The following is a 27025-nucleotide window of genomic DNA, read 5'->3' as shown; positions in this document are numbered from 1 at the left end:
GATAGATAGAGTGCCTGATGAACTATGGAATGAGGTTCGTGACATTGTACAGGAGACAGGGATCAAGACCATCCCCATGGAAAAGAAATGCAAAAAAGCAAAATGGCTGTCTGAGGAGGCCTTACAAATAGCTGTGAAGAGAAGTGAAAAGCAAAGGAGAAAAGGAAAGATATAAGCATCTGAATGCAGAGTTCCAAAGAATAGCAGGAAGAGATAAGAAAGCCTTCTTCAACAATCAGTGCAAAGAAATAGAGGAAAACAACAGAATGGGAAAGACTAGGAATCTCTTCCAGAAAATCAGAGATACTAAGGGAACATTTCATGCAAAGATGGGCTCAATAAAGGACAGAAATGGTATGGACCTAACAGAAGCAGAAGATATTAAGAGGAGGTGGCAAGAATACACAGAAGAACTGTACAAAAAAGATCTTCACGACCCAGATAATCATGATGGTGTGATCATTCACCTAGAGCCAGACACCCTGGAATGTGAAGTCAAGTGGGCCTTAGAAAGCATCACTACGAACAAAGCTAGTGGAGGTGATGAAATTCCAGTTGAGCTATTTCAAATCCTGGAAGATGATTCTGTGAAAGTACTGCAGTCAATATGCCAGCAAATTTGGAAGACTTGGCAGTGGCCACAGGACTGGAAAAGGTCAGTTTTCATTCCAATCCTAGAGAAAGGCAATGCCAAAGAATGCTCAAACTACCGCACAATTGCACTCATCTCACACACTAGTAAAGTAATGCTCAAAATTCTCCAAGCCAGACTTCAGGAATACATGAACTGTGAACTTCCTGATGTTCAAGCTGGTTTTAGAAAAGGCAGAGGAACAAGAGGTCAAATTGCCAACATCCGCTGGATCATGGAAAAAGCAAGAGAGTTCCAGAAAAACATCTATTTCTGCTTTATCGACTATGCCAAAGTCTTTGACTGTGTGGATCACAATAAACTGTGGAAAATTCTGAAAGAGATGGGAATACCAGACCACCTGACCTCCCTCTTGAGAAACCTGTATACAGGTCAGGAAGCAACAGTTAGAACGGGACATGGAACAACACACTGGTTCCAAATAGGAAAAGGAGTACATCAAGACTGTATATTGTCACCCTGCTTATTTAACTTATATGCAGAGTACATCATGAGAACACTGGACTGGAAGAAACACAAGCTGGAATCAAGATTGCCAGGAGAAATATCAATAGCCTCACATATGCAGATGACACCACCCTTATGCAGAAAGTGAAGAGGATCTAAAAAGCCTCTTGATGAAAGTGAAAGTGGAGAGTGAAAAAGTTGGCTTAAAGCTCAACATCCAGAAAACGAAGATCCTGGCATGTGGTCCCATCACTTCATGGGAAATAGATGGGGAAACAGTGGAAGCAATGTCAGACTTTATTTTTCTGGGCTCTAAAATCACTGCAGATGGTGACTGCAGCCATGAAATTCAAAGACGCTTACTCCTTGGAAGGAAAGTTATGACCAACCTAGATAGCATATTCAAAAGCAGAGACATTACTTTGCCAACAAAGGCTAGTCTAGTCAAGGCTATGGTTTTTCCAGTGGTCATGTATGGATGTGAGAGTTGGAATGTGAAGAAGGCTGAGTGCCAACGAATTGATGCTTTTGAACTGTGTGGTTGGAGAAGACTCGTGGGAGTCCCTTGGACTGCAAGGAGATCCAACCAGTCCATTCTAAAGGAGATCAGTCCTGGGTGTTCTTGGAAGGAATGATGCTGAAGCTGAAACTCCACCTCATGCGAAGAGTTGATCATTGGAAAAGACTCTGATGCTGGGAGGGATTAGGGGCAGGAGGAGAAGGGGACGACAGAGGATGAGATGGCTGGATGGCATCACTGATTCGATGGACGTGAGTCTGAGTGAACTCCGGGAGTTGGTGATGGACAGGGTGCCTGGCATGCTGTGATTTATGGGATCGCAAGAGTCGGACATGACTGAGCGACTGAACTGAACTGAACTGAATATTGTATCTAATACAATTTTTTAAATGTTCATTTTTCTTTTTAGGTGAGAAGCTTTTATTTGTTAAAGGCGCTGAATCATCAATTCTCCCTGAATGTATAGGTGGAGAAATAGAAAAAACCAAAATTCATGTAGATGAATTTGCTTTGGTAAGTGGAAATTTCTCTGATTTAAAAACCATTAAAAATATATATGAAAGATATTTGCATTAGTATTTTATCAAAAATTACAGTAATTCTGTAGTTCTGTTACATTATGTGTTGGTTCCTCCTTCTTTGGTTAAATACTGACCTTTTAACCTGCAAACATATATCTTCTGTTTGAACCTATTACAGCCAGAGTACTTATGGCTTTAAGGACCCGTCAAATTGCTGCATTATAAAAGGAGGGATTTCCCTAGTGGTCCAGTTGTTAAGACTCTTGCTTCCACTGCAGGGGGCACAGATTTTTATTCCTGGTCAGGGAATTAAGATTCCCACACGGCACAGCCAAAAAAAAGGAGGGGGTTATACAAAAAAATCTCAAGAATGTGTAGAACTGGAACCCTCATACATGCTATGGAAATGTAAATGATATGGCCAACTTCGGAAATGGTTTTACAGTTACTCGTGCAACACAGAATAATATAGAGTTACTATATGAGTCAAGGTTTACATCCATAGAATTGAAAATATACATCTAACAAGAACTTGGACACAAATGTTTGTAGCAGCTTTATTCCTAATAGCTAAAAACATGGAAAAACCCAAATGTCTGTCAACTGATGAATGGATTATACAGTGTCCTATCTGTATAATGGAGTGTTAATTGGCCATTAAAAGAAATGATGTTCCTTGTTAAGTGAAAGAAGCTAGTCACAAAAGGCCACGTATTCTGTTAATATGAAAATCCAGAATAAGCCAATTCATAGAGCCAGAAATCAGATTAATAGTTGCTGGGAGCTGGAGTAAGGGGGAAAAGGGAAGTGTCTGCTAATGAGTATGGAATTCCTTTTGAAGGTGATGAAAATGTTCTGGAATCAGATAGTCATAATGATTGCATGACTTCATGAGTACACTAAGCACCAGCTAATTGTACTCTTTAAAGTGAATTATGGTATGTGACTTATGTCCCTCTTAATAAAAGAATGTAGGAGAATCTTACAAAAATAAAGTGCTACAGTTCATGTGAAGAGGAAACTTATTAAGCAGTTCTGTCTCAGTCTTAGAGCTTCATGATCTCTCATTTCTGCATTTCTGTAAATGTTTGCTCCATACTTATCTCTATATATCTGCCTCTTTAAAGTTTCTTCTCTCCCATTACTTATTTTCTAATTGTTTATGGTCTAGTTCATCTACCACACTGTAACATCTGTAAGAACAAAGATATTCTACTTTTCTGTCATTTTAATATCTAGAACAATGCTTTCACTAAGCTGGGACTCAACAAATACTTGTTGCGGAATGAATTAATTTCATTTGTTTATAACTCTCATAGTCTCTTGACTTATTTAAGAGAAACAGGTGTTTATAAATATAGGTCATATGTAAATCAAGGAAAGCCAATATTTAGAAATCTACTAAGTAGTGCCTGCCTCTTGAGAAATCTGTATGCAGGTCAGGAAGCAACAGTTAGAACTGGACATGAAACAACAGACTGGTTCCAAATAGGAAAAGGAGTACATCAAGGCTGTATATTGTCACCCTGCTTATTTAACTTATATGCAGAGTACATCATAAGAAACACTGGACTGGAAGAAGCACAAGCTGCAATCAAGATTGCCGGGAGAAATATCAATAACCTCAGATATGCAGATGACACCACCCTTATGGCAGAAAGTGAAGAGGAACTCAAAAGCCTCTTGATGAAAGTGAAAGTGGAGAGTGAAAAAGTTGGCTTAAAGCTTAACATTCAGAAAATGAAGATCATGGCATGTGGTCCCATCACTTCATGGGAAATAGATGGAGAAACAGTGTCAGACTTCATATTTTTGGGCTTCAAAATCACTGCAGATGGTGACTGCAGCCATGAAATTCAAAGACGCTTACTCCTTGGAAGGAAAGTTATGTCCAACCTAGATAGCATATTCAAAAGCAGAGACATTACTTTGCCAACAAAGGTCCATCTAGTCAAGGCTATGGTTTTTCCAGTAGTCATGTATGGATATGAGAGTTGGACTGTGAAGAAGGCTGAGCGCTGAAGAATTGATGCTTTTGAACTGTGGTGTTGGAGAAGACTCTTGAGAGTCCCTTGGACTGCAAGGGGATCCAACCAGTCCATTCTAAAGGAGATCAGCCCTGGGATTTCTTTGGAAAGAATGATGCTAAAGCTGAAATTCCAGTACTTTGGCCACCTCATGCGAAGAGTTGACTCATTGGAAAAACTCTGATGCTGGGAGGGATTGGGGGCAGGAGGAGAAGGGGACGCCAGAGGATGAGATGGCTGGATGGCATCACTGACTCGATGGATGTGAGTCGGAGTGAACTCCGGAGTTGGTGATGGACAGGGAGGCCTGGCATGCTGCGATTCACGGGGTCGCAAAAAGTTGGACACGACTGAACGTCTGAACTGAACAGAAGTAGTGTCATATAGTATTTTAAAACCTTTCCTTTCTGAGTCCTTTTATTAGAATATTTATTTGGGGTTTTTGTGAGAAAAATGTAAGAAAAAGAACTTTTATAAGCTTTCAGAGTTAGATACCAACTTTCAGATATTAACACTATAAGAAAAATTGATCCTTGGTACAATCAGATAATCAAACATGTATTCCTAAGTTTTGTATAATTCCAAATCACCAGTGAAGATACAATGATACAATTAAAAATCATTCATTCTGTGACTCTAGAAAAGTATTGGTTCGTTGATAATGACCACCTTACAGTCTTGTTTATTTGAATTGTGAATTTGTCATACCATGAAGCGTCAGGATATTATAGTCCCCTTTGCTTAAAAAAATTTTTTTAAGTAGATAAAAGTAAATTTGTAGTGGTTAAAACAAGAGAGTAGAACCTAGTGCTGCTTCTTGATTGGCCTGAAGGTACCTTTGTAGAACTTCTTACGTTCCTGGTAAAAAACGGTTCTAAAATTACAGATAGATCATATTTATGAGCATGTCTAGGCTCTGTAATGTTCTACAATTCAGTGACCTTAATTATTATGAGCAACTTTTTAAGAACCCATCAGAAATTGAAAGAGCTATGATAATATGTATCCCACAATTCAGATGACTGTGGTTTTGTAACAGTTTCCTATCACTAGATGATGATAATTTTTAAATTTGATAGTTAATTTTTGGTAATGGTATCCTCAGTTTATTTCAATAACTTTTTGATTCCCCATTAGTTATTTTCGTTCAATTTTGTCTTTAATTTTTCTCTTTTAGAAAGGGCTAAGAACTCTTTGTATGGCCTATAGGCAATTTACATCTAAAGAGTATGAGGAAATAAATAGACGTTTATTTGAAGCCAGGACTGCCTTGCAGCAACGGGAAGAGAAATTGGCAGGTGTCTTCCAGTTCATAGAGAAAGACCTGATATTACTGGGAGCTACAGCAGTAGAAGACAAGTAAGTATCAGATAAATAGTCAATGTCATTTTTCTCATAAGAATTTTTCTAACCAAATATTTCTAATACATGACAAACTCCACTTTTAACATTTTATAGTGACTTAATGTATTTAAAATAAAAAGTTAAAGCTTTAATTTTTCCCAGTCCATACATATAATTTTTGTCCTAGTCAGCTATCTGAAATACTTGATAGAATCCAGCCATGTATAGTTTTGATTTTTTAGACAACTACTCCATGTGCCATTCAAAGATTTTAAGCTCTTGCTTAATTCTCCAGCCTCACCGCCTGCCATTGCCACCTTCTGCTTTACATTTCAACAGTACCAAACTGTCTTGTTTTCTGAACAACAGTGAAGACTGCTTTAACTAAAACTGTTCTGTTTTTGCCTTTTACGCTTTATAAAGCTGTGCCTTCTGCCTGGATCATTTTTCTCTTATCCATCTATGAATACCCATTCATAAATTATAGTTCATATATTACCCGCACTCTAGGAAGATCTTTCCTGAGTCCTAATAGTATTAAAAATTCTCTTCTTTGGGAAGCCTTCATGTTTTGTAGGTAGTTTCTGCTGTTGTCCTTGTGACAATGTATTATAGTTACTTATTTGAAGACTTTCTACTCTGTTAGCCTGTGAATTCCATGCCGTCTGTTTATTCATTGCCTTTGTTCCCTAGCCTCTCTCTCCATGTATGTTTCACTTTCTTGAATTATTGAATTCTACAAATTAAGTCTATTGTTAGGTTTTTTCCTACGACCTAGATCTAAGGTGTTTGCATTTAAGATCTAGTGTTTCATTTACTTTTCAGTGGTCCTTGTGAGATTTCTGAGGCTCTCTGAGGCTATGTAGACCTTTATTGTCTGCAGTCTGATTTTTGAACTACTGATTTAAGAGATTTTTTTATCAAAAAGAAAATCTCCTAATTTGAAATTTAAGACTTTTAAGAAATAAGTTTGTGAAGACTGTATAGTTAGTTGGTTTTATAAAAATCAACTTCAAAGTACAGTCTTAAAATACAAAGTTGTAGATTTTATATTTAAGTTTACATAGTGCTCCAGCATATTAATACCCTGTGAGCTTCAAAAAACCAAATACGTTTACAGTAGTAGTATCTGTCACCAAAATGAAGAGGAAGGAAACTTAACAATTGTAAGAATGCATACATGTTCTCATCAAGGCAGTATTGACCCAGGCGATTAGTATCTGTCACCTCAAATGCCCCACAACTCTGGAATGCCCGTTGTGACACATGTGTCAGCATACAGTTGTAGATTTTGTATTAGCCAGGTGATCACTGATCTGGGTTATTCTTGTTTTTTCCCTAGTGGGAAAAAAAGTCGGTTGTCTTACTATACTGTAGCATTCCTAGGTTAAGGAGTTCAGAATTACCCTACTTGTACTATATGGTTTACACTTAAAATTTGGTCAAAAAAGTATTCTCTGTGTTTCTTTTGTTTTCAGACTACAAGATAAAGTTCGAGAAACTATTGAAGCATTGAGAATGGCTGGTATCAAAGTATGGGTACTTACTGGAGATAAACATGAAACAGCTGTTAGTGTGAGTTTGTCTTGTGGACATTTTCACAGAACCATGAACATCCTTGAACTTTTAAACCAGAAATCAGACAGTGAATGTGCTGAAAAATTGGGGCAGCTTGCCAGAAGGTAAGAATATAGTTACCTGCATCATGGAGTTCAGGGGTCAGGAAGCTATTGCCCGATGGACCCAAATATGGCCCACTGCCCTTTTTTACAGCCCATGCGCTCAAAATAACTTTCACATTTTTTTTCCTTATTGTTAATTCTTTATTGCATGCCTGTGTGCTCAGTTGTGTCCAACTCTTTGCAACCCCCTGGACTGTAGCCCACCAGGCTCCTCTGTCCTTGGGATTTTCCAGGCAAGAATACTGGAGTGGGTTGCCATTTCCTCCTCCAGGGGATCTTCCTGATCCAAGGATGGAACCTGGGTCTCCTGTGTCTCCTGCATTGGCAGGTGGATTCTTTTCCTTTATTGGGGTGGTGCAATCTCAGAACATGATGACTGAAGGTAAATGGGTAGTCACATTTTTTAATGGATGAAAAAGAAGTCAAAGAAGAGTAATATTTCATTGTGTGAAAATTACATGAAATTAAAAATTTAATGTACTTAAATTTTATTGGAACAGAGCCACATTGGTTCATTTACACATCAGCAAAGGCTTTTGTGCTCCAACAGCATAATTGAGTAATTGGGACAGAGCACTTTTATCATTTCTCATTGCTGTTTGATACACTGCAAATCACTGTGACACAGTTATAGCTCATTGTTTTCTGTGCCACACTGCTGTATGGCAGTTTGGTATATTTTTATTGTTAGTATTTAACTGTCATGTCCAACATAAAAAGAAAAATGGACTTTTAATATCATACTCTTAAAGCACAGTAGAGTGTTGATTATTTTATTATCAAGTTAGATGGCAACGCATTGTGTTTATTATTCAGTGACGATATGGTTTAATATACTGCCTGTTTCAGATATAATCAGATATGAAATAAAAATCTTATTACCAATAGTTCTTTTGTAATGTAAAATCTCATTACAGATCAGCATTAACAGATGGACATGTGCCAGCTGACTTTGATAGAGGACATGAACTTTGAACCCCAATTAAAATGTTCTTCCCCTAACAAGAAAAAGATTTCTGTTCTATTATTTTTAAAATTATATTTAATGATTATTATTAGATTTTTTTACTTAAAATTTTTATCAAAATTTGTTTCTTCTTTTGTAATGTAAGAACCTATATAATATCTTCAATTTAGTCTCATGGCCTGCAAAGCTTAAAATTGAAATATTTACTTCTGGTGCTGTATAGAAAACATTTACCAACCAGTGATACAGTTCACATGACCAGACTGGGGAATGCATATGCATTTTACTGTTCAAAGATACTTTCATAAGTATATACGCTCTTAATTTGTTCTGTTTTTCTCTATATCTGCTTCTTTAGGTAAAACTTTTTTTAGGAGCCCGCATTTAACACAGTTTCTTTAAATTTTATTTATTTATGGCCATGCTGCGTGTCTTTATTGCTGTGCAGGCTTTTCTCTAGCAGTGAGCAGGCTTCTCATTGCAGTGGCTTCTTTGCTTCAGAGCGTGGGCTCAAGGGCATGTGAGCTTCAGTAGTTGTGGCTCCCGGACTTCAGAGCACAGGCTCAGTAGTTGTGGTGCACAGGCTTAGTTGCCCTGCAGCCTGTGGAATCTTCCCAGATCATTGATCAACCCCCCGCCCCCGTGTCTCCTCCGTTGGCAGGCAGATTCTTCACCACTAAGCCACCAGGGGAGCCCCAGTTTGTTTTTTGTTTTTTTTTTTTTCTTTTTACCTTAAATAGGAGTGCTTCAGTGTAAGCATGAGGGTTGCTTGTATGTAGGTATCTGAGATGTCCTACTGGTATTTGTCTTTGCAGTCTTGTGATATTAATGCAGAAAAACATATGAAAAGATGATGGCCACAGTTGTCACTGTACATTCAGTGCTTTATTTATGTTTGTTATGCAGGGATTGATGTGATACTAAATTTTGGATTTTATGAGAGAAAAGCTTATTTAAGGAATGTTTTATTTTTTTAATATAAATTTATTTATTTTAATTGGAGGTTAATTACTTTACAATATTGTATTGGTTTTGCCATACATCAACATGAATCCACCATAGGTATATGGTTGTGTTCCCCATCCTGATCTCCCCTCCCACCTCCCTCCCCGTACCATCCCTCTGGGTCGTCCCAGTGCACCAGCCCCCAGCATACAGTATACAGTATCCTGCATCGAACCTGGACTGGCAATTCATTTTAAAGAGACAGTACAACTTTCAGAAAGGTCTTTGCTTGAGCTCAAAAAGGTGGTTGATCTAGGTTAATGACACTGGTTTTGAAGCAATGCCAACACTATTGTGGCTACTTAAACATTTAAGGGCATAATGTTCAGAACTCCCTAAAATATACAAACTAATTGTTCAGAATAATTTGCTTCTTAAATATTACTCCTGATTATAAAAGTAATAAATACGCATTTTAAAAGCACTGAAAATAAGATATGATGATTAGTAATATAATACAGCCATCTGAAGATAATTGTTATTTGTATTTTCAAATATTTTTAAGTCTTCTATATATGTGCTGATGAGTCTGTTAAGATCATGGGTATTGTTCATTTCTCTTTTTGTACAAAAGTGTATTATATTTTGTATTATAAAGTGAATATTATACCTTAAAATTAATTTTAGGCTTGATATGTGAAATGTATGTTTCAGAGATACCATTTTAGTGGAATATATTTTCTTCCTTTTCTTTTTTTCTTTTGCTGAGTCTCAAAGCTTGTGGGATATTAGTTCCCCAACCAGAGATTGAACCCAAATCTCTGCAGTGAGAGCACAGAGTCCTAACCACCGGACCACCAGGGAATTCCTGAAATATGTGTTCTGAGTTAACCATATAAGTCAATAGGATTTTGATTTACAGACTTTCAGGAAGTATCTGTTCTAAAAATCTTAGATATAGCAAAAGAATTCCATACCTTTAAAAGCTTTAGTGTATGTATCTAATCCTTCAAAAACACATTGATTGTCTCCTATGTAGGCATTTGGGACAGTCATATAAGGTGTGTTGTTTATTCCCAGAATACTTACAATGTGTCAGAAAAAAGAAGTAAATATATTGTCACAACCATCACAACTGAATTGTAACAAAGGCAAGAACAGAGAACTGTCTGTGGACCAAAGAGGGAAACTTAGCCCAAGTTTATCCTTGAAACAGCTCTGTACATTAGAACTCTGTACATTGGAACTCATGACTGTGTTGTCTCCTGTTTTTGAGATGTAAACCTGTCAGAAAATGACACCAAGAAGCAAAGAGGCCCATGTATGCAAATTCCCAGAGCTGAGAGGCTCGTTCAGGCAATTGATAGTAGCTAACTATGGCCAGGGAATGGAATAGATGGGAGAGAATGTGGGAAATATTGAAACATGAGGCTACAGAAGTAAGCAGATGCTACCTTACTGTGTGCCAGAACTATGAGGTGCTTTTCCATATTGCATAAATGTTACACCATGGATTGTGTATGCTGATTTATGAACCCTGTCCAGAGAAAAACCTAACTTAGTGTGCCTTGGGAATGTTCCCAAGGAAAACTGATCTGATCTGTCCTACTCTTGGCTGCTGCTGTTTCTGAAACCATGTGCTCAGGCAGTGCTTACACTGAATGTCTGTAGATAGCAGGGGTTGCCAAGTGAGTTCAGCCAACAGAGAGGAAAAATAGTCATTTTAGATGCTGATTTCAGGTATTGGAGAATTGATAAAGGAAGTATACATTTTTTTAAGTTTATATTGTAAAATGTTCATTGCTTTCCACTTACTATACAGTGCAACACTAGTTACTAGGCATATTATGAAGACATCATTTTAACTTACAGAAAAAATTTAAGTATTAGGAGACTGAAAATCATCAGTATGTTTAGTTTTCATAACTTGTTGCTCATTTAATAGTCTTCTTGCTTATCATTTAAAAATTGAGGGAATAGCTGCTATGGAAAATGGTATGGAAAAAATTTTAAATAGAACTACCATGTAATCCAGCAATTCCACTCCTGAGTATTTATACAAAGGAAATGAAGTCACTGTCTCAGAGAGATCCACACTTGTGTTCACTGCAACGTTATTCACCATAGCCAAGAATGGAAACAACCTAAATATCCATTAATGTGTGTATGGACAGTGAAAATGTGATGTTCCTTCCACACATGAAGGAATATTATTCACCCATAAAAAAGAAGGAAATCTTGCTTTTTGTGATAACATGGATGGATCTTGACAACATTATGCTGAGTAAAATAAGTCAGACAGAGAGAAACACATACTTATATGTAAAATCTAAAAAAAAAACAATGATAGGATGGTGATTGCCAGGAGCTGGGCTGTGGGGGAGATGGGGAGGTGATAATCTGAGGTACAAACTTCCAGCTTATATATAAGATGAATAAGTTCTGGGGATCTAATGTACAGTATGGTGGCTATAATTAACAGTACTATATTATATATTTGAAAATTGTAAAGAGAGTAGCTCTCAAATCTTATCACTACAGACCAAAAAAAAGTTTTTACATGAAAAGATGGAGGTATTAACCCTATTGTAGTAATCATTTTTGCAGTATATATGTGTATCAGATCATGTTGTATACCTTAAACTTAAATATATGTCAATAATATCTCAATAAAGCTGAGAAAAAAAATAAAATGAAAATGTATGGATGTTTCTCAGTAGCAGTCCTGCTATACTATGAACCCAGTGGTGAACTGTAGTATTTTCCTTTTGCTGAATTGAACACAGTGCTACTCTGAGTGCTGGCCTTCAACTGCATAAGCTTGCTCCAGAATGTAAATCTATACACTGCTTCTTTCACTGAGAAGTTCTTATTACCAAAGGGGGAGTGGGGTGAAGCAGCCGAACAAAATAGTGTGCTCAATAATATACTTTATTTACATACTGATGCAATAACATACTGATTATGATAACATACTTGTTTTCTCTTTCTTGTCACAAATTGTCCTCTCAACTGCCAATAATTAGACCATGTTTTGAAATAGTCCTCAGTATCGTGTTTGCCCACAAGAGAGGTGTTATCCATGTTCCACCATTGTAATACCTGGCATTACACTCCATTGTAGGGTTAAATATCAAGAGACAATTGATGGTTTCTTCTTTCCTTGCCTTGCTACTTAAATATACAGTGAATCTAGCTTGTAAATTTTCCTGAACATTCTTGATTTCATTAAATTTTTTAAAATTAGAACTTGCTAAATATATAACTAGTTATATTTTTATTTTTCTAAGATTTTTGTACAGTTTGAGAGAATATCCTCAAATTATGTGTCACAATTCACATTTTAGAAAATATAGTTTCTGTGTGTGTGTATCAGATCAGATCAGATCAGATCAATCGCTCAGTCGTGTCCGACTCTTTGCGACCTCATGAATCACAGCACACCAGGCCTCCCTGTCCATCACCAACTTCCGGAGTACATATATATCAATTCATTGTAAAATTAAATATCATCTATTTTACTCTTCATATCAATCACTCTCAGTTCTACTTAATCTTAACTTTCAAATGGTAGAACTCTATTCCCTGACATGTCAGTTTTGTAACGGTGAAGTCTATGGGTGAATTATCCATTTTTCAGTAAGAATATTTTGTTTACTAAATAAATGTAAATACTATGACTTTATACATGTCTTACAGAGGATATCATCATTTTCTTTTTTTTAGGATTAGAGAGGATCATGTGATTCAGCATGGTCTGGTGGTAGATGGGACCAGTCTGTCTCTTGCACTCAGGGAGCATGAAAAGCTATTTATGGACGTTTGTAGACATTGTTCAGCTGTAATGTGCTGTCGTATGGCACCGCTACAGAAAGCAAAGGTACGTCTATTTCATAACAAGTCCCATAGAGATACTTTGATTTAAAAGTATTCTTTAACATTAATGCCTCACATAGTTCCACTTGGTGATATACAGTATATGAATCTTAACCAGGAGTCAGTCACTTCTCATAATATGAATTTTAACCATATAAGGCCTTTGGAAATTTCACAGTAAATATTGAAGTTTCAGTTATTCATAATAACATAGAAATAGATCATTATAACCTAGAAATGACCATGTGATAGAGAGCAGTTTGTGATATTCCTGAGACACAAATTTGAACTACAATAACAAGTCTCATGAGTTCGTTACTTAACTGGTGAAGGAGCCTATAAGACTTCAGTTCAGCTGCACCTCTAGGTCATTCTGTTGATCTTTGCTTATTCTTGCATTCTCATGAATTGATAATTCTCTTTGTTAAAAATGAATGTTAAATGCTAAGTAGAACTTTAATAAGGAGTTAAAAAGCCAATTAATTGTGATATGAAGCTGTAGTTCAGTTCAGTTCAGTTGCTCAGTTGTGTCCGACTCTTTGTGACCCCATTAATCGCAGCACGCCAGGCCTCCCTGTCCATCACCAAATCCTGGAGTTCACCCAAACTCATGTGCATCAAGTTGGTGATGCCATCCAGCCATCTCATCTCTGTCATCCCCTTCTCCTCCTGCCCCCAATCCCCCTCATAATCAGAGTCTTTTCCAATGAGTCAACTCTTTGCATGAAGTGGCCAAAGGCTTGGAGTTTCAGCCTCAGCATCAGTACTTCCAATGAACACCCAGGACTGGTCTCCTTTGGGATGGACTGGTTAGATCTCCTTGCAGTCCAAGGGACTCTCAAGAGTCTTCTCCAGCACCACAGTTCAAAAGCATCAGTTCCTCAGTGCTCAGCTTTCTTCACAGTCCATCTCTCTCATCCATACATGACCACTGGAAAAACCATAGCCTTGACTAGATGGACCTTTGTTGGCAAAGTAATATCTCTGCTTTTTAATATGCTGTCTAGGTTGGTCATAACTTTCCTTCCAAGGAGTAAGTGTCTTTTAATTTCGTGGCTGCAGTCACCATCTGCAGTGACTTTGGAGCCCCAAAAAACAAAGTCAGACACTGTTTCCACTGTTTCCCCATCTATTTGTCATGAAATGATGGGACCAGATGCTATGATCTTAGTTTTCTGAATGTTGAGCTTTAGGCCAACTTTTTCACTCTCCTCTTTCACTTTCATCAAGAGGCTTTTTAGTTCCTCTTCACTTTCTGCCATAAGGGTGGTGTCATCTGCATATCTGAAGTTATTGATATTTCTCCCGGCAATCTTGATTCCAGCTTGTGCTTCTTCCAGCCCAGCGTTTCTCATGATGTACTCTGCATATAAATTAAATAAGCAGGGTGACAATACACAGCCTTGACGTACTCCTTTTCCTATTTGGAACCAGTCTGTTGTTCCATGTCCAGTTCTAACTGTTGCTTCCTGACTTGCATATAGGTTTCTCAAGAGGCAGGTCAGGTGGTCTGGTAAAACTGTGAATTTTCCACAGTTTATTGTGATCCACACAGTCAAAGGCTTTGGCATAGTCAATAAAGCAGAAATTGATATTTCTCTGGAACTCTTTTGCTTTTTCGATGATCCAGCAGGTGTTGTCAATTTGATCTCTGGTTCCTCTGCCTTTTCTAAAACCAGCTTGAACATCTGGAAGTTCGTGGTTCACATATTGCTGAAGCCTGGCTTGGAGAATTTTGAGCATCACTTTACTAGCGTGTGAGATGAGTGCAATTGTGTGGTAGTTTGAGCATTCTTTGGCATTGCCTTTCTTTGGGATTGGAATGAAAACTGACCTTTTCCAGTCCTGTGGCCACTGCTGAGTTTTCCAAATTTGCTGGCATATTGAGTGCAGCACTTTCACAGCATCATCTTTCAGGATTTGAAATAGCTCAACTGGAATTTCATCACCTCCACTAGCTTTGTTCGTAGTGATGCTTTCTAAGGCCCACTTGACCCCACATTCCAGGATGTCTGGCTCTAGGTGAGTGATCACACCATAGTGATTATCTTGGTCGTAAGATCTTTTTTGTACAGTTCTTCTGTGTATTCTTGCCACCTCTTCTTAATATCTGCTGCTTCTGTTAGGTCCATACCATTTCTGTCCTTTATCGAGCCCATCTTTGCATGAAATGTTCCCTTGATATCTCTAATTTTCTTGAAGAGATCTCTGGTTTTTCCCATTCTGTTGTTTTCCTCTATTTCTTTGCATTGATCACTGAGGAAGGCTTTCTTATCTCCTTGCTATTCTTTGGAACTCTGCATTCAGATGTTTATATCTTTCCTTTTCTCCTTTGCTTTTCACTTCTCTTCTTTTCACAGCTATTTGTAAGGCCTCCCCAGACAGCCATTTTCCTGTTTTGCATTTCTTTTCCATGGAGATGGTCGGGATCCCTTTCTCCTGTACAATGTCACCAACCTCTGTCCATAGTTCATCAGACACTCTGTCTATCAGATCTAGTCCCTTAAATCTACTTCTCACTTCCACTGTATAAGCATAAGGGATTTGATTTAGGTCATACCTGAATGGTCTAGTGGTTTTCACTACTTTCTTCAATTTAAGTCTGACTTTGCCAATAAGGAGTGCATGATCAGAGCCATAGTCAGCTCCCAGTCTTGTTTTTGCTGACTGTATAGAGCTTCTCCATCTTTGGCTTGAAAGGATATAATCAATCTGATTTCAGTGTTGGCCATCTGGTGATGTCTATGTGTAGAGTCCTCTTGTGTTGTTGGAAGAGGGTGTTTGCTATGACCAGTGCGTTCTCTTGGCAAAACTCTTATTAGCCTTTGCTCTGCTTCATTCCGTATATCAAGGCCAAATTTGCCTGTTACTCCAGGTGTTTCTTGACTTCCTACTTGTGCATTCCAGTCCCCTATAATGAAAAGGACATCTTTTTGGGGTGTTAGTTCTAAAAGTTCTTGTAGGTCTTCATAGAACCGTTCAGCTTCAGCAACTTCAACATTACTGGTTGGGGCATAGGCTTGGATTACCATGATATTGAATGGTTTGCCTTGGAAACGGACAGAGATCATTCTGTCGTTTTTGAGATTGCATCCAAGTACTGCATTTCGGACTCTTTTGTTGACCATGATGGCTACTCCATTTCTTCTAAGGGATTCCCTTCCCATAGTAGTAGATATAATGGTCATCTGAGTTAAATTCACCCATTCTAGTCTATCTTAGTTCACTGACTCCTAGAATGTCGACGTTCACTCTTGCCATCTCCTGTTTGGCCACTTCCAATTTGCCTTGATTCATGGACCTGACATTCCAGGTTCCTATGCAATATTGCTCTTTACAGCATTGGATCTTGCTTCTATCACTAGTCACATCCACAGCTGGGTATTGTTTTTGCTTTGGCTCCATCCCTTCATTCTTTCTGGAGTTGTTTCTCCACTGATCTCCAGTAGCATATTGGGTACCTACTGACCTGGGGAGTTCCTCTTTGAGTATCCTATCATTTTGCCTTTTCATACTGTTCATGGGGTTCTCAAGGCAAGAATACTGAAGTGGTTTGCCATTCCCTTCTCCAGTGGACCACATTCTGTCAGACCTCTCCACTATGAGCCATCCGTCTTGGGTAGCCCCATATGGCATGTCTTAGTTTCATTGAGCTGGTGGTCCCTGTGATCAAATTGGCTAGTTTTCTGTGATTATGGTTTCAGTGTGTCTGCCCTCTGATGCCCTCTCTTAACACCTACCGTCTTACTTGGGTTTCTGTTACTTTGGATGTGGGGTATCTCTTCACGGCTGCTCCAGCAAAGCGCAGCCACTGCTCCTTACCTTGGACGAGGTCGCTCCTCCTGACCTTGAACATGGAGTAGCTCCTCTCGGCCCTCCTGCACCCACGCAGCCACCGCTCCTTGGACGTGGGGTTGCTCCTCTCGGCCGCTGCCCCTGACCTGGGATGTGGGGTAGCTCCTCTTGGCCGCCGGCCCTGACCTCGGGCGTGGGGTAGCTCCTCTCAGCCGCTGCCCCTGACTTTGGGCGTGGGGTAGCTCCTCTCGGCCGCGTGGTCCGTCGCAGCCGATGTGGTTCTGCGTGGTCTGTAGTTAGGAAATATTTAATGTTCAGCTATGATTCAAGTGAAAACCTATACAAATATTTTTTGTAACTGAAACCGTCACAAGTATATGCTTTGAAATATACATCTAAACATTATTTCACATGTAGAGCTAATAAACTGTACATCCAGTTTGTTTTTTTTTTTTTGGCTTCATGGAGTTTTATTACAGTGCCTGTTTTATTATAACCCTTATACCCCAGTCTGTGAACATTAAACTGGAGACCAAACAGACCTAATGCCTAAATCCTTCAGAAAAGTACATTCAAGTATTCCAAAGAAACCTTTCTTTAGATTTCATTGAATTTAATTTTGATGGCTTTTTAAATTTTTAAGAAACTTTATTACAAGAGAAAATAATTATCTTTCCTCTGTATTAAATGAAAATAATTTCTTGAGAGAAAAAAATTGCCTGACAAAGTTCAATTAATTGTAGTTAATTTTTTACACAGTTATTAAGCTTTTTATAAATTTAAGCTGTGTTTAACAGATTCTTACATCCCATCATAAAATTCAAAGACCACAGTCTGTTTTGTTGTCATTTCTGAAAGACATTCCTAACGTCTTAATGGAGACATTCCTCAAACAGTGAACCCCAGTGCATATTACTGTCCAATGTAAAACTAATTTTTTATTGTTCTTAAAGCAGATCATTTCAGATAAGTAATTTTATATAAATACAAGAAAATTGAAATTTTATTATAATTAATGAGTTGTATGTCTTTCAGGTAATAAGACTGATAAAAATCTCACCTGAGAAGCCAATAACATTGGCTATTGGCGATGGTGCTAACGATGTAAGCATGATACAAGAAGCACATGTTGGCATAGGTGATTAATATTTTTTCTTTGAACTTGTAAAGTTATAATTATTTGATGATAAATCTTCCTTTTGTAGAATAAAGTACAATGTCACATATACGAATGAAAATGAAATGCAGTGGTGTAATATATCACATCGTATTTCTGTCAGAAACCTATCATTATTAAGCCCAGTATTCAGGATTTTTAAAAAATATTCATTTGGCTGCCCTGGGTCGTAATTGCAACATGGGGGATCTAGTTACCTGACCAGGGATTGAACCCAGGCCCTTTGTTTTGGAAATGTGGCATCTTAGCCACCTGGACCACCAGCGAAGCCACAAGATGTTTTAATTGCAAATTTTCAAGGAAATAAATACCACTAGTGAATTTTATCTTTGCCAGTTCTTCTTCCCAGTAAAGTTAGTTTAGTTTTACATGCAATTTTGTACCTTTTTAAATACTTTTACACAGTATTTTTATCATTTTTAAATTCTAAGTTCATGATATATATAATTATTCTTATTTTAGAATATTATTATTTACTTTATCCATTAGTCTAAAGATTTTGGAATGTATTTTAAAGATAATTTTAGAGACAGGAAATTATACCAAACTATAAAATTTCAAGTAACTTTCTAATTTAATAACCTTTATGCTAATTTTTTTCTATTTTTGCCTAAAATTTTTATTAAATTCAGAATACTAAAATCATTTTATTATATTTATATTACCATTCATTTCCCACTTAAACCATATTTTGACCTGTCTTCCTCAATAATTTTATTGAGGAAGCAAAAGAGAGGAGTATGGGTTTTTGTTGAAGGATAAAATTTTAGAGTTAGAAAAGAACATAGTCCTTGCTCTGGAGTTGCCTATGTGATGAGTACTGATCAGGTCCCATATTTCCAGTGTATCCCTCAAATCAGCTTCTTCCTCTTTGGGATAATTAACTCTTCATTTTGAAAACTTCACTTTCTTTATATTGTTTATGCTGTTGTTTCCCAGAAATCTTCATGATAATTTGATAACTTACTGTATCATATATTAGAGTATAAAAAGCTACAATACTTGTAACAGTTTGGTTTTATCAGTAATATGATAACAGCCAGACGGGTGAACAGAATCAATTCAGCACATCTGGAAATTTAGTATGTAACAAAGGAGATGTTTCAAATAAGTAAGGAAACAAATTATTTGATTTAATAAAACACTGATATAACTAGTTATTTGGGGGAAAAAAGTGAGTCCCTTTCCATTGCTTATAGCAAAACAAATTCCAGATGGATTAGGATTTAAATAATTTTTGAAGGCCATAAAAAATAATAGACTTTAGTGAATAATCCTGTTATTTGAAGTATGGAAGGATCTTTTAAATAGAAAACCAAAGAAAGCAAGGAACTGAAAAGGAAAAAGATCAACATGTGTGACAGAAGTAAATACTTACATAAAAAAATTTTAAAGACAAACTAGTAAAGAATATTTGTAAAATAGATGATAGTATTCCTATTATGTGAGGTCTTAATTTAAGGAGAATAAGAAAAACACTCTAGTAGAAATCTCCGTAATAATCAAAAAGTAAGTTAAAATTGCCTGTCAGATTGGCAAAAAAAACCCTGAAATGGACAAGGGTATAGACTTCCCAGGTGGCACTGTGGTTAAAGAACTCCCCTGCCAATGCAGGAGATGCAAGAGATGGGGGTTCAATCCCTGGATCAGGAGGATACCCTGGAGTAGGAAACGGCAAGCCTCTCCAGATTTCTTGCCTGGAAAACTCCATGGACAGAGGAGCCTGGTAGACTACAGTCCATGGGGTCGCAAAGAGTTGGACACAACTGAGCACACAGGCATGTAGATTAACAAATGCCCTTAAACGATGTTAGTGGGCACATAAATTGGTACACCATGCATTATTATATATAACAATTTTAAATGTGTGCCCTTTGGACTTCCCTGGTGGTACAGTGGATAAGAATCTGCCTGCCAATGTAGGGGATGTGGTTTCAATCCATAGTCCAGGAAGATTCCACATGATACAGAACAACTAAGCCTGTGCACCAAAACTGCTGATCTCGCGTGCCATGACTAGTGAAACCCTCATGCTCTAGGGCCCTAGAGCCACAACTAATTGAGTCCACATGCTCCAACTACTGAAGCCCGTGCTCCTAGATCCTGTGCTGTGCAACTAGAGAAGCCATTGTAATGAAAAGCCTATGCACCACAGCAAACAGTAACTCCCACTTGCTGCACCTAGTGAAAGCCTGTGCATAGCAAAAATAAAATGTGTGCCCTTTGACCTAGTGACTAGGCCTCCGGGAATTCCTTTTAAGAAAATAAATGACTATGTTAGCAAGCACATATGTCCATATGTAGTAAGTAAACAATGTCCATAATGTAGAAAGTGATGAAAGCAGATTACAAAACAAATAATCCCATCTTTATGTACTTATTTGTATGTATGTTAAGTGAACATACATGAAATATGCATAAGAAAAACTTCTAAGAGTATATGGACCAGAAATAGTGGTTTACTCTAGGAGCTGTGAATACAGATGATTGTCTTTACATTTTGGAACATTTGGATCCTTTTATGACAAAAATAGAAAATTTTAATTTTGAAAAAATAATTTTTTCAATCCTGGTTTCACATTGAAAAAACAAACTTGGCAATAACTTTTGAAACCTAATGAACTATAGTAACCTCAAAAAAAGTGCTCATATTTGTGAGATAAAATTATGTACTGATTTCAAGTAATATTGTACATTTTTCTTTTAAAAAGCACACTGAGTTTTGTATGAGAGTTTTAAAACTGTTAAACATGGTTATTTTGACTTGATTCAGCATATTTTTTATGTCCTTGGGAATAGAGATATGAAAGCTGTTTTATGGCATTCTCTTCATTAGAATAAAAAAATGTTCTTAGATCCTGAACTTTTAATATTTTATATCAATTTTACTTTATTCTAATTCTTTGAAGATTGATGTTACATGCCTAGTATATGTTATAGCTTTGCATTAATTACATATTTGATATAAATAGAGCAACCTTTTGGGAATCTATTGTCTACTATAATTTAGGATATAGTGATCCTAAATCCAGGTTCAGCTGCTACAGATAATTAAGGTATTTGCAGGCATATCTTAAAATTTACATTTACCAATTATCAGTGAACTAACCTTTCTGTCCCCTGTATTACAGGAATCATGGGTAAAGAAGGAAGACAAGCTGCAAGGAACAGTGACTATGCAATAGCTAGATTTAAATTTCTCTCCAAATTGCTTTTTGTTCATGGTCATTTTTATTACATTAGAATAGCTACCCTTGTACAGTATTTTTTTTATAAGGTGAGTTTCATGGAGATATTTTTGAGTTAATTGATAACAGTATTTGAGGTTTCAGTTTAAGGAATGTTATTAATATTACCATACAAATTAGTCTGAAATTTTTTTCTATAAGTCCAAATAATATACTTTTATTATTTTATCATAATATAAATATATAAAATTTATTTATCATAAATATAAATATCATAATAAAAATAGTATACTTTTATTATTTTATCATAAATCTAATGTGTACTCACAGAAAGCAAATCAGTGGTTGCCTGAGGCCAAGAGTGTGGGTGATAGAATTGACTAGAAAAGTATATGGGAGAACTTTGCTTGACAGAAAAGTTCTTTAACTTGATTGTGGTGGCAGTTACATGGATGTATGAATTTGTCAGGACACATCAAAATTCATACTTATTTTATTCTATGTAAATTAGAACATGAATGGTTTGATTTCTTTATTGTTATTTTGTCCGGAACCAGAGGTAAGTAATTTTATCTCCAATATTGTGATTTTAAGCAGAAGTTCTTAATCTTTTTTGGGCCATGAATGACTGGTAGTCTAGTAGTATAAACTACTCAATATAGGGATTTTAGATGTATAAAATAAAATACATAGAATTACAAGGAAGCCAATTATGTTGAAATATTGTTCTATCTCTTGACCCTTTGGGCAAAGATAGGATTATTTGGAACCAATGTTAAGCGCCTCTGAATACCAAGACATTTACTACATCAGAGTGTTCTGTGTTGCATGCATTTTTATAATTAGTAGCTGCAGCCCAATGAAAGAACACAGGTAGATTGTATAATGCTAATAGATGATGTTGGCAGTTTTTTCTTAGCTTATTATAACAACTTTTGCTGTGACCTGGGCTTCCCTGGTAGCTCAGCGGTTAAAGCGTCTGCCAGCAGTGCGGGAGACCCAGGTTTGATCCCTGGGTTGGGAAGATCCCCTGGAGAAGGCAATGGCACCCCACTCCAGTATTCTTGCTTGGAGAATCCCATGGACGGAGGAGCCTGGTGGGCTACAGTCCACGGGGTCGCAGAGTCGGACACGACTGAATGACTTCACTTTCACTTTCAAGGCTTTTGTAATGGAAAGAGATTTTGATCACTCCATTTATTGTATTTTAAATATTTTTGCATTTTAAAGTAATTTTAGCCCTAAAGTTTAAGTAAACCTTCCTAATTGTATTTTGTATGAAAAGTATTGAATAATAGTTATAAATTCAAAATTATCATATTGTTTGGCAATGATAGGAGTCAAAGGTATTTTCATTCTGACATTTGCAGTGCTTCATAGACTACTTTGAGGCATTTTTTAATAAAATGGGATTCTTATTTTCCTGTTTTTGTATGGACAAGTTCTTATGGGCAGATCTACTTACTATATCAACTGAAGATTATTTTCTGGACTCTTTAATAAAAGTCATTTTTATAAATCATTTCTCATTTAGACTTAAATATTTCAATAATTTCCATTTAATCTTGTTTTTCAGAATGTGTGCTTTATCACACCCCAATTTTTATATCAGTTCTACTGTTTGTTTTCTCAACAAGTAAGTAAATAGAGTCTTTTGTTTTATCCTTTTAGATAAAGAGTAGAGTATGTGTGTTCAGGTTTTGTTAAATACTTGAGGGACCTTTTCTATTTTTCCTAGTCCTACAGATAACTAGCTAGACATAACTTTTCTTATAGTATATTTAATTATCTTAGCGTCAGTATTTCTTTTTTCTGATTTTCAGTTTGAAATGAGTGTAAATACCAAAAAATATTTTAACTGTGGATGCTTTTTTTAAAAAATAGATATTATTACTCTTAATAGCTTGTGAGAGGACTTTGGTATTTTCAACTTATGTATAGTACTTCTATAAAATTCATATCAAGCCAGGCCCCATAATTGTTGGAAGATTACATCATTATTTATTTTTTGACTCATAGAATTTTTTTTAGATTTGGAAGAAACATAGTGATTGAGTCCAGGGATGACATATAGGTTTCATCTCAGAAGGTAAATAATTAAATGGAGGTTCCAAGAGTGCTATATTGAAAAGGATTCTGAAACTATATGATTATATGCTCACAGGGAAAACTTTGTAATAGGTTAACAGTAGCTATAATGAACACTTGATGGGTCTTTTCTTTGTACACATGTCACATAGAGAAGGAAACTGAAATCCATAGGGATTAAGTAACTTGCCCAAGATTACGTAGTTAATAACTAAACCATGCTTGGACCTATTGCTTCTGACTACTTGAGCACCCTTCTCACATATCATACTCAGCATCTCTAATTGATCAAGACATTTATTCTAATTTATTGAAAGTTTTAATTATCTTAGGTTTTTGGGGTTTTTTTTTAATGAGCTTTTTCCTACCCTTAATCACCGTTTTCTCCTTTGTTTACAACCTGGAACTCTAAATTTGAGACATCTGCTTGGACATTGATTGCTAGTAAAAATGTTTTACTTGGATGAAATAGAGAATGCTGTGAGAGCATGTGACAAGAAGACTTAACCTATTTTGATTAGGTTTTCAGGAATTTATAGTACAATCTGAGAGACAGTATCAATGTTAATAAAAGCTATATGTGAAGAATAGGCAAAGTGCTAAGCACTTAGTACCAATAGTAGTACATATAACTGTTTAGAAGAAGCAGCTATCATCAGGAATTTGAGCCAGAGTATTTTAAGTTTCATGGATCATGGATTAAAGAAAGTGTAGGACTTAGGTTGGAAGACAAAGCTATGAAAGCAAAACTATATGTATAGTGTATCAAAGGAATAATAACAAGCCTAGGACACATGTAAGAGAATTGTGTAAAATTACATCACAGTGGTCAAATTAGAATGTCTTGAAATATAGATCCATCTGACTGTAATAGCAGAATCACGTGACATAACAAAATATTCCAATTTCCACAAAGACTATAAATGTAGAAACATTATGTTTATATAAGAAACCAGTTCAGTCGCTCATTCGTGTCCAACTCGTTGTGACCCCATGAATCGCAGCACACCAGGTTTCCCTGTCCATCATCCTAAAATGGATTCAGTGTAAACTGAAAATATGTAATTTTTATGATGCTTCTTTGTAATTATATGAATAAGTATAATAGTAATGTAGTCTAGAGTCTACAAATTCCTACAAATTTCTCTTTCTAGACACTATATGACAGCGTGTACCTGACTTTATACAATATTTGTTTTACATCCCTACCTATTCTGATATATAGTCTGTTGGAACAACATATAGACCCTCATGTATTACAGAACAAACCCACTCTCTATCGGTAAGTGTTTTCCAATATTAAATGTCCATACCACCTCTTGCAACAAGTAGTACATTATATTTCAATAGTTATCCATTTTTAAAAGTATCTTAAAAATAAGCAAGTATATCAGGCAGTTTCTTGGTGATTAATGTCTTACTAAAGGAAGTACTTAAGTTCTTGTATGATTTATAGGTGTTGAACATTGAAGAGAATATTTGAATGATTTTTCCAGTGTTTTTAGGAATGAATAGTTTGGGCCTAGGAATGCACTGAGCAGTTGCGTAATTTGCACTTACTGTTTTAAACCAATAATACTCTGTTTCATGGGTACGCACAAAAGTTATTCATTACTTAGTTATCTCTAGAGTTCCTAAAAAATAGTTCGTGTTCTAGCCCTGCCAAATTTATGGGTAGTAATTGATGCAAAATATAGAGTTGAGGCCATTAAATCCCATCCCAGGCCCCCTGGGTTTTCAGGACTAACTTATGATTCCCACATTAACTTGACTTTTACGCTTATAGAGATATTCGGTTATCAAGAAATGGCAGTAACTTACCTTAATTTCCCAGGATATCTAGGGCTGGGCTTGACCCAAGATTGTGCATAGTTGTTTAGTCGTGTCTGACTCTTTGCAACCCCATGGACTATAGCCCGCCAGGCTTCTCTGTCCATGGGGATTCTCCAGGCCAGAAGACTGGAGACATGGAGGGTTGCCATGCCCTGCTCCAGGGTATCTTCCCAACCCAGGGATTGAACCCAGGTCTCCCGCATTGCAGGAAGATTCCTTATCATCTGAGCCACCAGGGAAGCCCAGGAATACTGGAGTCGGTAGCCTGTCCCTTCTCCAGGGGATCTTCCCAGCCTGTGAATTGAACCAGGGTCTCCTTCATTGCAGGCAGATTCTTTAGCAGCTGAGCTACCGAAGCCCTGACCCAAGATTGGCACAGACTTTTCTTTTCATAATAGCTGTTGATAGATGTGAACTCAGTTAGGAACCTCAGTGCTGAACCTAGCTCACAGGACTCCACCATAAAGAAATAATCATGGCTGAGTTATAACAGAATATAACAGAATTTGACAAAGAGGGAATTCCCAGGTAGTCCAGTGGTTAGGATTCTAGGCTTTCACTACTAGGGGGCCAGGTTCAATCCCTGGTCAGGAAACTAAGATCCCATAAGGCACACATTATGGCCCCAAAAAAAGTAATAGCAAAGAAATAGCAACTTTACACAATTAAACTGAAGAATTATGCCCATATCATATTTCCTTATCAAATGAGAAATTGTATTTGAATATGAGAATTATAAGCTATTACACAGCTGTATGATTTACAAGCAGTGGTTTGTAAATTAGATTTTGTTCTTCTAAAATTTGTAAGCAATTTTAAATTAAAAAGCCATCTTGTTTCTTAATTATCAAATGGTAATAATTATTTAGTAGATAAATAAGTCCTGATGTATTTTTTTTTCTCTTCCTTTTTTTTTTTAAATTTGCAGAGACATAAGTAAAAACCGTCAATTAAGCATGAAAACATTTCTTTATTGGACCACCTTGGGTTTCAGTCATGCCTTTATTTTCTTTTTTGGATCCTATTTTCTCATAGGGAAAGATACATCTCTGCTTGGAAATGGCCAGGTAAAATATACAGTTTTTTACACAATGTTTTTAATAATTAATGTAGTTTGGCTTTTGATAACTTTGTCATAAAAAATAAAGTAAAATTACATTTAAGTTATAAAGTTGTATATATTAAATTAAAATGTAATTATTAAAAGGTTTTAACTTATTTTTAATCAAATTTCATACAAATGAAAATTAAAACAGAAAGGCAGTGCAGTGTAATTTTAATGTGAAACTCAAGTTACCTAAGTAGTTTTGCGGGTTCAAAAATTAATTCATATAAGGGGATATATTCATTCCACTGCATGCGGTTCGCTTCAGGATTGTGTTTTAATAATAGCTACTGTTTATTTAGTACTTAATATTGTGCTCAGTGCTTTACATGCTGCATTTCCATTAATCCTCACAGTAATTCTATTGGAACGATACTATTGGCTTTTTCAAATGAGAAATAGAGACAATGTCTAGGGTTTTGCTTTTAAATGGATGGATTTTTTTTTTTTTTTGGTAAGCTTAAAAAGTGCTGCTGTACTCTTAAGTGCACACCAGCAATCCTGAAGATGTCAAGTTACGGATTAGAATGGCCATATTTCTGAAATTTAAAATTGGAAAGGAGTACCACACAGTTTGTTACTTCTGTGTCCTGACTGGAATGCTCATGTTGAGAGATTCTTTGCAGAAGTGGGCCTCTCTCTCTAGGCTTAACTAGATAGGTTAGGAAGGAAAGAAATGACAACTGTAGTCCTGTGATAGACTGAAAATACTTGTCACCTTTCGGTTCAGTTCAGTTCAGTCGCTCAGTCGTGTCCAACTCTTTGCGACCCCATGAATAGCAGAACGCCAGGCCTCCCTGCCCATCACCAACTCCCTGAGTTCACTCAGACTCATGTCCATCGTATCAGTGCTGCTAC

The 27025-nt window shown here is 36.6% G+C and overlaps 1 protein-coding gene across 5 annotated transcripts in view; it reads left to right on the top strand.

The window, feature by feature from the left end:
- Window positions 1-27025, top strand: part of ATP11B (ATPase phospholipid transporting 11B (putative)) — a 121409-nt gene that overhangs the window by 59681 nt on the left and 34703 nt on the right. For all 5 annotated transcript variants that reach the window (XM_006075308.4, XM_006075307.4, XM_025287756.3 and 2 more), the window contains 9 exons: window positions 2029-2132; window positions 5345-5526; window positions 6990-7193; window positions 12832-12985; window positions 17812-17914; window positions 21085-21230; window positions 22718-22777; window positions 24384-24511; window positions 25991-26129. In XM_006075308.4, coding sequence (XP_006075370.1) covers window positions 2029-2132; window positions 5345-5526; window positions 6990-7193; window positions 12832-12985; window positions 17812-17914; window positions 21085-21230; window positions 22718-22777; window positions 24384-24511; window positions 25991-26129 — 1220 coding nt within the window. The remainder of the gene's footprint in view (window positions 1-2028; window positions 2133-5344; window positions 5527-6989; window positions 7194-12831; window positions 12986-17811; window positions 17915-21084; window positions 21231-22717; window positions 22778-24383; window positions 24512-25990; window positions 26130-27025) is intronic.

This window comes from Bubalus bubalis, chromosome 1 (genome assembly GCF_019923935.1).
Source record: "Bubalus bubalis isolate 160015118507 breed Murrah chromosome 1, NDDB_SH_1, whole genome shotgun sequence".
NCBI classification, from domain to species: domain Eukaryota; kingdom Metazoa; phylum Chordata; class Mammalia; order Artiodactyla; family Bovidae; genus Bubalus; species Bubalus bubalis.
Note: the sequence above shows the minus strand (reverse complement) of the source record. Positions and strands in the feature narration are given on the sequence as shown.